The 13,119-nt window shown below is 39.8% G+C and overlaps 1 protein-coding gene across 2 annotated transcripts in view; it reads right to left on the bottom strand.

Annotated features, from left to right (window-relative positions):
• Positions 1-4,001: 4,001 nt before the first annotated feature.
• Positions 4,002-13,119, bottom strand: part of LOC115127175 (adhesion G protein-coupled receptor E1-like) — a 19,568-nt gene continuing 10,450 nt past the window's right edge. For both annotated transcript variants that reach the window (XM_065014426.1, XM_065014427.1), the window contains exons 5-6: positions 11,190-11,311; positions 4,002-7,022 (exon numbers count right to left, since the gene is read on the bottom strand). In XM_065014426.1, coding sequence (XP_064870498.1) covers positions 7,017-7,022; positions 11,190-11,311 — 128 coding nt within the window. In that variant the 3' untranslated portion in view covers positions 4,002-7,016. The remainder of the gene's footprint in view (positions 7,023-11,189; positions 11,312-13,119) is intronic.

Genomic DNA, 13,119 nt, shown 5'->3' with positions numbered 1-13,119 from the left:
AGCATTCAATATTACACTATATAAAGTGTAATAGAAAATAGAAACACTGGATTTTTTACGTAAAAATTTATAAAAAGTTGTTTAATTAATCATGAAATTCTTAAAAATATTAAGAAACATTCCACTCATGAGGCCACTGCTCCCTCCTTTCCTCTGAAGTGTACACTTGTTCACTACTTCAAAACTAAAAGCATTGGATTGGTGGAGGCATTCTAGTGTGAGTTCAGTGAAGGAAAGTGAACAAGTGTACACTTCATGAGAGAGGTGGGATTATTGGGACGCACCCCGAGGCTTAGTTCTGCCTCATGCAAGACGATGTTTTGGGGTCATAGTTCAAACTGGTTAAGGGTACGAGGTCACGTTCCAGTCCGACTACAATGCAGTCGTTGCATTGCTTCAACCAATGGCTGTGTGCTACGTAGCTGTAGTTGTATTTATTCCCGATCCCCATTAGTTCCTGTCATGGCAGCAGCTACTCTTCCTCTTCCAGCAAAATTAATGTAGTTTGAAAAACATTACAATACTGTCACGGTCGTCCTCCTCTTCATCTGAAGAGGAGAGGCGAGAAGGATCGGAGGACCAATATGCAGCGTGATATGTGTTCATGTTGAATGTTTAATTAAAGAAAGAACGGAACACTGAAACACTATACAAAAAACAGTAAACAAAATAACAACCGTGAAGCTATTGTGAGCTGCGCTGAAACAAGCCATCAACATAGACAATCACACACAAACAAACAGTGCAACCCAGGCTACCTAATTATGATTCTCAATCAGAGACAACTAATGACACCTGCCTCTGATTGAGAACCATACTAGGCTGAAACATAGAAATACCCAAATCATAGAAAAACAAACATAGACTGCCCACCCAACTCATGCCCTGACCATACTAAATAAATACAAAACAAAGGAAATAAAGGTCAGAACGTGACAAATACATTGATAACAGATTTCACAACATATTAAGTGTGTGCCCTCAGGCCTCTACTCTTCTACCACTTATCTACAACACAAAATCCATGTGTACATGAGTGTATACTGCGTATGTTATCTTGTGTATATATGCACTTGTCTATGTTTGTGTTAGTTCACAGGACTTACAGCTCAGTCAGGCATCAGATTGCTGCTATATCACGTGATGGGTACAGCTGTGAGTTCAGGCAGATGTCTGGATTGGAATGTGGCCAAAAGATAGGGGCCATGGGGTTAGAGGTCGGGGGACAGAGGTCAGGGCAGGTTCAGGGGTCAGGGCTAGCATGGCCTCAGCCGTCTCATCTGTGCTGGGCGCAGTGTTGTTACCGTGGTTACTAAGCCCTGACAGACAGGTGTACCGACCAGGTGTGTTTGTGCACATGCCCAGAGGGCTGCGCACCGGGGAAACCCACACAGACTCATCCTCATCTGTAGTGGACACACACACACACAAGCTAAGATGAGATCCTCGCATCACACACACACACACACACACACACACGGATACACAAATACACGGATGCACAAATACACGGATGCACAAATACACACACACATCCTCATCTGTAGTGGACACACACAAAGCATGCTGAGCCCTTGCCACACACACAGACACACAAACACACGGACACACAAACATGCCGGTCTCACCTATCAATCACACAAACCAAACAGGGTATCCATTACAACCATTGCCGTGCTGATGTGACAACATAATATTATTTGCATTGTCGTGGAAATTACCACCAGGGACTCAAAGTCAAACTTAAATTAATCATTCTTTATCATCAGCAAGCTGGAGAGGTTCCAACACACTTCATGCATAGTACACATCGGTCAGGAGCTCTGCCGGGACAGTCCCGTTAGTTCTCTAATATACGGCTATCCAAACAATTCATATAAGCATGATTTACATGATTCATTATTCATCATCAACGTTGGTTCCTGCAAGTGACTGACTGACTGATAACTAACAAGGTTTATTCTCTCAAATCTGGGACCAAGAAACTGAGATACTCCTTTTGGATCACAGAACAATGTTCTGGGCGTACTGTCAATTGGTCTGAGGAGGAGGTCACAGTCACCTGCACGAACCAAGATAGAGTGAGAGGAGATGCTGTGTACAATTCAATGCTACCTCTTCAGCCAGCAACATTTTCCCTCACTTTCCCTCCTTGTATTACACTGTGATAACTATTGTTAAAATATTTAAATTTTAATGTCTAAGACAAATGTCAAATAGAATAACAACACACTGTTAAAACAATTTTTTCAAATTGGCTTTTATACTCTCCTGTAACATTGACGACCTCACTGCAGAGTTACAGGGTCAGGTTTGGTAGAGGGCTAACCCTTAGGGAGAAATCCCCACCATACAGCAGAACCAATCTGCAGAGATTTTTTTTTGAAGCAAGACAAAATAAAACAAACAAAACATCATACAACAAACAAAACAACAACCAGAATTCATACAACAACCAAGAACAACAACCACAATACACTTCTTCCCTTTTGACACATGACTCACATCGTGTTTTATGCGTCCAAAACAACAACAACAACACTGCCGGTTAAGTAAAAAATAAACAAATCAGAATAACAAATACAATCAAATGACATACCTTGATAACTCCATAAGGAAATAATTGTATCCCATAAGGTAATTCAAGATATAGTAATATGGACTGGAGACAGGTTTCCCTCATTCAGGGGCAGCACTCTCTCTCTCTCTCTCTCTTATCAGCTCTATATATATATATATATATATATCTCTATATCTAAATATATATATATATAAATATATATATATATATATATATATCATATATATCTCTCTCTCAGCTCTATCTATATCTCTCTCTCTCTCTCTAATCTCAAGCTTGCTCTCTGTCTCTCTTATCAGCACTCTCTATCTATATATATAAGCACTCTCTCCAGCACTCTCTCTCTCTCTCTCAGCACTCTCTCTCTCTCTCTCTCCTCCTCATGGTCTGAATCACACATAGGACTATTGATAAAACATGTGAATGTGACCAATCTCATTTAATTTATAATCTTCTTACTAATTATCAGTGTTTACATCTTACATTTAAATCTCACCCATTGTCTCTAGCCTTTCTAGTGAGGGTGATTAGGCCTCACCAGAAAGTCAGAATAAAGGTCGGAGGTCATTCAACCCTATTAAGTGAGTGTTTATTTCCCCATTCTTTCCCCGTACTTCCGAATCTTAAAAGACGTTTCAAACATTTCAAACATTTTGTGTACAAGGTTTACACTGGGGTTTTCAGTACATTTCTTAACTTCTTCGAGATAGGGGGCGCTCTTTTAATTTTTGGATAAAAAACGTTCCCGTTTTAAACAAGATATTTTGTCACGAAAAGATGCTCGACTATGCATGTAATTGACAGCTTTGGAAAGAAAAAACTCTGACGTTTCCAAAACTGCAAAGATATTATCTGTGAGTGCCCCAGAACTAATGCTACAGGCGAAACCAAGATGAAGTTTCATACAGGAAATGCCCCAGATTCTGAAGGCACTGTTTTCCAATGTCTCCTTATATGGCTGTGAATGCGCCAGGAATGAGCCTGCCCTTTCTGTCGTTTCTCCAAGGTGTCTGCAGCATTGTGACGTATTTGTAGGCATATCATTGGAAGATTGACTATAAGAGACTACATTTACCAGGTGTCCGCCCGGTGTCCTGTGTCGAAATTATTGCGTAATCTCTAGGTCCATGTGCGTTCCATTTCTTCAGAAGAGAAAGTCAACTGCCAGGAAGGATTTATCATCGATAGATATGTGAAAAACACCTTGAGGATTGATTCTAAACATCGTTTGCCATGTTTCTGTCGATATTATGGAGTTAATTTGGAGAAAAAAGTTTGCGTTCTAATGACTTAATTTTCGTTTTTTTTCTTACCAAACGTGATGAAGAAAACGGAGCGATTTGTCAACACAAATAATCTTTTTGTAAAAACTGAACATTTGCTATCTAACTGAGAGTCTCCTCATTGAAAACAACTGAAGTTCTTCAAAGGTAAATGATTTTATTTGAATGCTTTTGAAAATGTTGCATGCTGAATGCCAGGCATAATCCTATGCTAGGCTATCAATACTGTTACACAAATGCTTGTTTTGATATGGTTGAGAAGCATATTTTGAAAATCTGAGATGTCAGTGTTGTTAACAAAAGACTATGCTTGAGAGCTAGCATATTGATTTCATTTCATTTGCGATTTTCATGAATAGTTAACGTTGTGTTATGCTAATGAGCTTGCGAATAGATTTACACAATCCTGGATACAGGTTTTTTTCGTAGCTAAACGTGACGCAGAAAACGGAGCGATTTGTCCTAAACAAATAACCTTTCAGGAAAAACTGAACATTTGCTATCTAACTGAGAGTCTCCTCATTGAAAACATCCGAAGTTCTTCAAAGGTAAAAGATTTTATTTGAATGCTTTTCTGGTTTTTGTGAAAATGTTGCCTGCTGAATGCTAACGCTAAATGCTACGCTAAATGCTACGCTAACTATCAATACTGTTACACAAATGCTTGTTTTGCTATGGTTGAGAAGCATATTTTGAAAATCTGAGATGACAGTGTTGTTAACAAAAGGCTAAGCTTGAGAGCTAGCATATTGATTTCATTTCATTTGCGATTTTCATGAATAGTTAACGTTGCGTTGTGGTAATGGGCTTGAGGCTGTAGTCACGATCCCGGATCCGGGATGGCTCGACGCAAGAAGTTAACCTCTCTAGGGTGGCAGCATTCAGAATATTGGATGAAAAGCATGCCCATAATTAAACAGCCTGCTACTCGTCCAGAAGATATGATATGCATATAACTGGTAGATTTGGTAGATTTGGATAGAAACACTCCAAAGTTTCCAAAACTGTTAAATCGTGTCTGTGAGTAAAACAAAACTGATTTAACAGGCGAAAACCTGAGAAAAATCCATTCAGGAAGTATTTGGGGTGGGGGATTTTGTAGTTTTCTATTCAATGCCATTACAGTATCCATTGATTTAGGACTCAATTTGCAGATCCTCTGCCTTCCACTAGATGTCAACAGTCTTTAGAAATCGTTTCAGGATTGTATTCTTATAAATGAGGGAGTAACACCAGTCTGAATGAGTGGACCCTACCGTGTCGCAGAGCTTTTTCATGCGCAATCCCGAGAGAGTGCATTTCTTGTTTACCTTTTATATTGACAATGTTATTGTCCGGTTGAAATATTATAGATCATTTAGGCCAAAAACAACCTGAGGATTGAATATAAACATAGTTTGACATGTTTCTATGTACTTTACGGATATAATTTAGATTTCTTTGTCTGCCTGTTTTGACTGCGTTTGAGCCTGTGGATTACTGAAGAAAACGTGCTAACAAAACTGAGGTTTTTGGATGTAAGGAGACTTTATTGAACAAAATGAATATTTATTGAGTAAATGAATGTTCTGATTGCCACCATATGAAGATCATCAAAGGTAAGGGATTAATTTTATCTCTATTTCTGAGTTTTGTAACGCTTCTGCTTGGCTGGTTACTGTTTGGAATAATTTGTCAACTGGGCTATGATCTGGGCTAGGTATGTTCTGGGCTAGGTATGCTTTTGGCGAAAAGCATTTTATAAATCTGACACCGTGGTTGGATTAACAGGACAATTTCCCTTTGTGCAACATTTGTACAAACAAATAATGAGGGATCTCCCTTAAAGATGAACTTTTTGTTAATCCAGCCGCTGTGTCAAATTTCAAAAAGGCTTTACGGTGAAAGCATACCATGAGATTAACTGAGGACAGCGCCCCGTGTAAAAAAAGCATACAATCATTTACCAGCCAAGTCGAGGAGTCACTAAAGTCAGAAATAGCGATAAAATGAATCACTTACCTTTGATGATCTTCATATGGTTGCACTCACAGACTCCCAGTTGCACTTATAATTAATCCTCAGGTTGTTAATTGTATTTATAATCAATAATATTTAAACCGGACAATACCGTTTTCAATAGAAAGGAAAAATAACAAAGAGTGCGCCAAATCAGGTCTGCAAACTTCCTCTGTCCTCTGACCAAAATAGCTTTTTTTTTCAAAATAAAAGCCTGAAACCATGTCTAAAGACTGTTGACATCTAGTGGAAGCCATAGGAACTGCAATATGATTCCTAACCCATTGGATTCTCTATTGGTATTGAGTTGAAAAACAGCCACATGAAAACAATTCCACTTCCTGGATGGATTTGTCTCAGGTTTTAACCTGCCATATCAGTTCTGTTATACTCATAGGCATATTTTTTTTAACAGTTTTGGAAACTTTAGAGTGTTTTCTATCCGAATCTACTAATTATATGCATATCCGAAATTCTGGGCCTGAGTAACAGGCAATTTACTTTGGGCACGCTTTTCATCCGGAGGTGAAAATACTGCCCCCTACCCAAGAGAGGTTAACAGCAGGGAGATAGGTATCCTATGGGGCGGCAGTAGCCTGGTGGTTAGAGCATTGTGCCAAAAACCGAATGGTTGCTAGATCGAATCCCCGGAGCTGGAAGAAAATGTTGTTCTGCCTCTGAACAAGGCAGTTAACCCACTGTTCCTAGGGCATCATGATAAATAACATTTTGTTTTTAATTAACTGACTTGTCCAGTTAAATAAAGGCATTGGTGAATGCACCAATTTGTAAGTCGCTCTGGATAAGAGCGTCTGCTAAATGACTTAAATGTAAATGTTCAATAAAAATATATTAAAAAACTGCCTGATCCAGGTATCTTTATACTGTATATTACTACAGTGTCACTAACTGTTAAATGCCTCAGCAAGTCATCAATGCAGACGTGGAAAATGAACTGGGAGGGGGTGACAGATATAGGATAGATAATCAATGACGTGACGGAGTCCAGGTGAGTCCGATGAATCACGGGGGCGCGTAACGATGGTGAGAGGTGTGAGTAATGATGAGCCGCCTGGCAACCTCGAGCGTCAGAGAGGGGGAGCAGGAGCAGACGTTACAAAATCATTGGTAAAATCTTGATATTGGAATTTCCATCAGTCCTGGAAGAAAGAAAATAAACATATACTTAGTTTTCACTATGCTGCATCTTAATTAGTGCTAAAAAAAAGTATTCATCTTAATCGAGCTTATTGCATCTTGGGCAAGAAGTCTTGATAAAACCATGTGTAAACAGAATCATACGTCAGACACTTCAGATGATACAGTGTCCCATTAAGCAGAATAGGCACCTTCTAAAGTAAACAATCCCAGAGCTCCTTTCTTGTAATCTAATCATTTTGAACCTGTTGCATTGACATGCAGAACCAGTCCACAGATTGGACACACCTACTCATTCAAGGGTTTTTCTTTCTTTTTACTATTTTCTACATTGTAAAATAATAGTGAAGACATCAAAACTATGAAGTAACACATATGGAATCATGTAGTAACTAAAAAGGTTTTAAACAAATCAAAATATATGTTTTAAGATTCTTCAAAGTAGCCACCCTTTGCCTTGATGACAGCTTTGCACACTCTTGGCATTCTCTAAACCAGCTTCACCTCGAATGCTTTTCCAAAAGTCTTGAAGGAGTTCCCACATATGCTGAGCACATGTTGGCTGCTTTTCGTTCACTATGCGGTCCAACTCATCCCAAACAATGTAAATTGGGTTTCAGGTCGTGTAATTGTGGATGCCAGGTCATCGGGATGCAGCACTCAGTCACTTTCCTTCTTGGTCAAATAGCCCTTACACAGCCTGGAGGTGTGTTGGGGTCATTGTCCTGTTGAAAAACAAATGATTGTCCCACTAAGTGCAAACCAGATTGGATGGCGTATCACTTCAGAATGCTGTGGTAGCCATGCTGGTTAAGTGTGCCTTGAGTTCTAAATAAATCACAGACCGGGTCACCAGCAAAGCACCATCACAGCTCCTCCTCCATGCTTCACGGTGGAAACCACACATGCGGAGATCATCCGTTCACCTACTCTGTGTCTCACAATGACACGGCGGTTGGAACCAAAAAACTCAAATGTGGACTCATCAGACCACATTTTCATCGGTTTAATGTCTATTGCTTGTGTTTCTTGGTGCAAGCAAATCTCTTCTTATTATTGGTTTCATTTAGTAGTGGTTTCTTTGCAGTAATTTGACCATGAAGGCCTGATTCATGCAGTCTCCTCTGAACAGTTGATGTTGAGATGTGTCTGTTACTTGAACTTTATTTATTTATTTATTTGGGCTGCAATCGCTGAGGCTGGTAACTATAATACTGATCCTCTGCAGCAGAGGTGACTCTGGGTCTTCCTTTCCTGTAGCTGTCCTCATGAGAGCCAGTTTCATCATAGTGCTTGATGTTTGTTGCAACTGCACTTGATGAAACTTTCAAAGTTCTTGAAATGTTCCACATTGACTGACCTTCACGGCTTAAAGTAATGATGGACTGTCGCTTCTCTTTGCTTATTTGAGCTGTTCTTGCCATAATGTGGACTTGGTCTTTTACCAAATAGGGATATATTATGTATACCACACCTGCCTCCTCAAATGAACTTTTAACAAAACAAACCTGTTAATTGAAATGCATTCCAGGTGACTATCCCATGAAGCTGTTTGAGAGAATGCCAAGAGTGTGCAAAGCTGTCATCAACGCAAGGGCGGCTTCTTAGATTTTTAAAATTTGTTTTACACTTTTTTGGTTACTACATGATTCCATATGTGTTATTTAATAGTAGAAGATAGTTAAAATAAAGAAAACCCTTGAATGAGTAGGCGTGTCCAAACTTTTGACTGTAAACTCTTTCTGTCCCAAATGTCCCTTACAGCCTGTTTGAGTTCAGTGAGTTCTGTTCATTTTCACTGGCAGCTTATCTATTTGTCCACAGGAAGCTTATCTTTAACCCAAACAACAGATGGCAGCCTCTAATATGATGAGTCTCAATTCCTCTTTTCCTCATGTGACCTTGTATTCAAAAACACTTCAAAATACTAAGACACCACATTATTAAAGTGCTCTCAGAAAGCCACTAACAACATATTACATTTACAAATCTCTAGTAACAACATATTACATTTACAAATCTCTAGTCACAACATATTACATTTACAAATCTCTAGTAACAACATATTACATTTACAAATCTCTAGTAACAACATATTACATTTACAAATCTCTAGTAACAACATATTACATTGCAAATCTCTAGTAACTCAGTATAATATTCATACATTGTTACATCATCACATCTCTAGTAACCCATTATACTCTACATACATTGTTACATCATCACATCTCTAGTAACCCATTATACTCTACATACATTGTTACATCATCACATCTCTAGTAACACATTATACTCTACATACATTGTTACATCATCACGTCTCTAGTAACCCATTATACTCTACATACATTGTTACATCTTCACATCTCTAGTAACCCATTATACTCTACATACATTGTTACATCATCACATCTCTAGTACCTCAGTATAATATTCATACAGTATATTCGGTAATAGTACTTTCTCCTTTCATATCTTCACATCATGCAGAATCCCTATATAATGTTAAAAACTCAGCTCACAGAACTGGTTGGGGTATTCATTCAGACACACACCTCTTTCAAACCAGTGGCTGGAACTGGTTGGGGTATTCATTCATACACACACCTCTTTCAAACCAGTGGACAGACCTGGTTGGGGTATTCATTCAGACACACACACCTCTTTCAAACCAGTGGACATAACTGGTTGGGTTATTCATTCATACACACACCTCTTTCAAACCAGTGGACAGAACTGGTTGGGGTATTCATTCATACACACACCTCTTTCAAACCACGGGGCTGGAACTGGTTGGGGAATTCATTCATACACACACCTCTTTCAAACCAGTGGTTGGGGTATTCATTCATACACACACCTCTTTCAAACCAGTGGACAGACCTGGTTGGGGTATTCATTCAGACACACACCTCTTTCAAACCAGTGGTTGGGGTATTCATTCATACACACACCTCTTTCAAACCAGTGGACAGAACTGGTTGGGGTATTCATTCAGACACACACCTCTTTCAAACCAGTGGACAGAACTGGTTGAGTTATTCATTCAGACACACACCTCTTTCACACTGAGGCTAGTTCCCTGAAAGCTCTCATTCACTCAGTACAAATAATATCTCTTATTATCTGAAATTCAATACTTCAGATTACCAATTATTTTCCAAATATCGATGTGTTATTATCCACATTTCAATCTCTTAATATCCAAATGTCAATCATCTTAACCTGTCATTTCAACACTCATATCCACATTCACTTAGCACTATTCCCCAACACACCCAGTAATCACCATGGTTACTCCTTATGCATCTTCAACCATTCTCTTGTCGTTACCTTCTTCTGCGGTTCCTCTACAGTCTCTATAGTCTCTTCAGTATCTTTAGTCCCTCAGTATCGATAGTCTCAATAGTCTATATAGACATAAATGCTTTAGTCTCTGTGGATGCCATAGTAGCTATTGTCTCTATAGTCTCTGTAGTATCTATTGTCCCTATAGTCTCTGTAGTATCTATTGTCCCTATAGTCTCTGCAGTATATATTGTCTCTATAGTCTCTGTAGTATCTATTGTCCCTATAGTCTCTGTAGTATCTATTGTCCCTATAGTCTCTGTAGTATCTATTGTCCCTATAGTCTCTGTAGTATCTATAGTCCCTATAGTCTCTGTAGTATCTATTGTCCCTATAGTCTCTCTAGTATCTATAGTCCCTATAGTCTCTGTAGTATCTATTGTCCCTATAGTCTCTGTAGTATCTATAGTCCCTATAGTCTCTGTAGTATCTATTGTCCCTATAGTCTCTGTAGTATCTATTGTCACTATAGTCTCTGTAGTATCTATTGTCTCTATAGTCTCTTTAGTATCTTTAGTCCCTTAGAATCCATATTCTCAATAGTCTATATAGACATAAATGCTTTAGTCTCTGAGGATGCCTTAGTAGCTATTGTCCCTATAGTCTCTATAGTATCTATTGTCACTAAGGCATCTTTAGTCCCTTAGAATCCATATTCTCAATAGTCTATATAAACATAAATTATATAGTCTCTATGGACTCTATAAAGTCTTCCCATAAATACATATGTACAGTATGTAGTGATGTTTCCAACTAAAGCAGTCAATTAATCAATCAAGACAAAACACACACACAATGATGCCCTCTTGTGGACTCACCATCACAGTGTGATGAGAGAATCTGAATCCAGGTTGACACTGGCAGTGGAAGCTCCCAATGGTGTTGAGGCAACTGGCGTTGCTGCCACAAACCTGAGGTGTATCTTGGCACTCATTAAGGTCTGAAGAGAGAAGGGAATATATTGAAAGACCAGTGATTCACACACCTCTCCAAGAGTAAATAACTCATCCCTCCTCCAGTGATTCCCTAACTTATCCTCCAGTGATTCCCTAATTTATCCTCCAGTGATTCCCTAACCCCTCCTCCAGTGATTCCTAATCTCTCCTCCAGTTATTCTATAACCTCTCTTTCCAGTGACTCCATAACTTCTCCCCAGTGATTCTTCTTTTCCTCCAGTGATTCCCTCATCTCTCCTCCAGTGATTCCTAAACTATCCTCAGTTATTCTATAGCCTCTCTTTTCAGTGACTCCATAACTTCTCCCCAGTGATTCCCTCTCTTCTCCTCCAGTGATTCCCTCATCTCTCCTCCAGTGACACCTAACCTCTCCTCCAGTGATTCCCTAATCTCTCAAGTGACTCATTAATTCTCTCTCCACATTCCATATCCTATCCTCCAGTGACTCCCTAAAAAAATCCTCCAGTTACTCCTTAACCTCGTCTCCAGTGATTCCCTTAACACTCCTCCAGTAAATCAATAACCTTGCCTCCTTAAATCACTAACCTGTCCTCCATTGAATCCCTAACCTCTCCTCCAGTGACTCTCTCACCTCTCCTCCAGTGATTCCCTAACCCCTCCTACAATGACTCCCTAACTTCTCTCCAGTGACTCCCTAACCTCTCCTCCAGTGATTCCCTAACCCCTCCTCCAGTGACTCCCTAACTTCTCCTCCAGTGACTCCCTAACCCTCCTCCAGTGACTCCCTAAATTGTCCTCCAGTGATTCCCCAATCCCTCTCCTCCAGTGATCGCTAACCCCTCCTCAGTGATTCCCTAACCCCTCCTCCAGTGATTCCTGGCTCTCCTCCAGTTATTCCATAACCTCTCTTTCAGTGACTCCATAACTTCTCCCCCAGTGATTCCCTTTCTTCTCCTCCAGTGATTCCCTCATCTCTCCTCCAGTGATCGTCTCCCACTCCACACCTACACATAGAATAATATCATTATCCACCCCTCCCCCTCCCCACCTACACATAGAATAATATCATTATTCACCCCCCTCCCCCTCCCCACCTTCACATAGAATAATATCATTATCTCTCCCCACCTACACATAGAATAATATCATTATTCACCCCCTCCCCCACCTACACATAGAAAAAATCATTATTCACCCTCCCCACCTTCACATAGAATAATATCATTATTCACCCCCTCCCCACCTACACATAGAATAATATCATTATTCACCCCCTCCCCTCCCACCTACACATAGAATAATAAAATATCATTGTTCACCCCCTCCCCTCCCCACCTTCACATAGAATAATATCATTATTCACCCCCTCCCCTCTCCCCACCTTCACATAGAATAATATCATTATCCCCCTCCCCCACCTACACATAGGATAATGTCATTATTCACCTCCCTCCCTCCCCACCTACACATAGAATAAAATCATTATTCACCCCCTCCCCACCTACACATAGAAATAATATCATTGTCACCCCCTCCCCTCCCCACCTACACACATAGAATAATATCATTATCACCCTCCTCCCCACCTACACATAGAATAATATCATTATTCACCCCCTCCCCTCCCCCCACCTACACATAGAATAATATCATTATCACCCCTCCCCCTCCCCCACCTACACATAGAACAATATCATTATTCACCCTCCCCCTCCCTACCTCCACATAGAATAAAATCATTATTCACCCCCTCCCCACCTTCACATAGAATAAAATCATTATTCACCCCCAACCACACATAGAATAATATCATTATTCACCTCCCCACCTT

The sequence above is a fragment of the Oncorhynchus nerka genome, unplaced genomic scaffold, assembly GCF_034236695.1.
Source record: "Oncorhynchus nerka isolate Pitt River unplaced genomic scaffold, Oner_Uvic_2.0 unplaced_scaffold_3213, whole genome shotgun sequence".
NCBI lineage: Eukaryota > Metazoa > Chordata > Actinopteri > Salmoniformes > Salmonidae > Oncorhynchus > Oncorhynchus nerka.
This window is presented reverse-complemented; position numbering and strand designations above follow the sequence as displayed.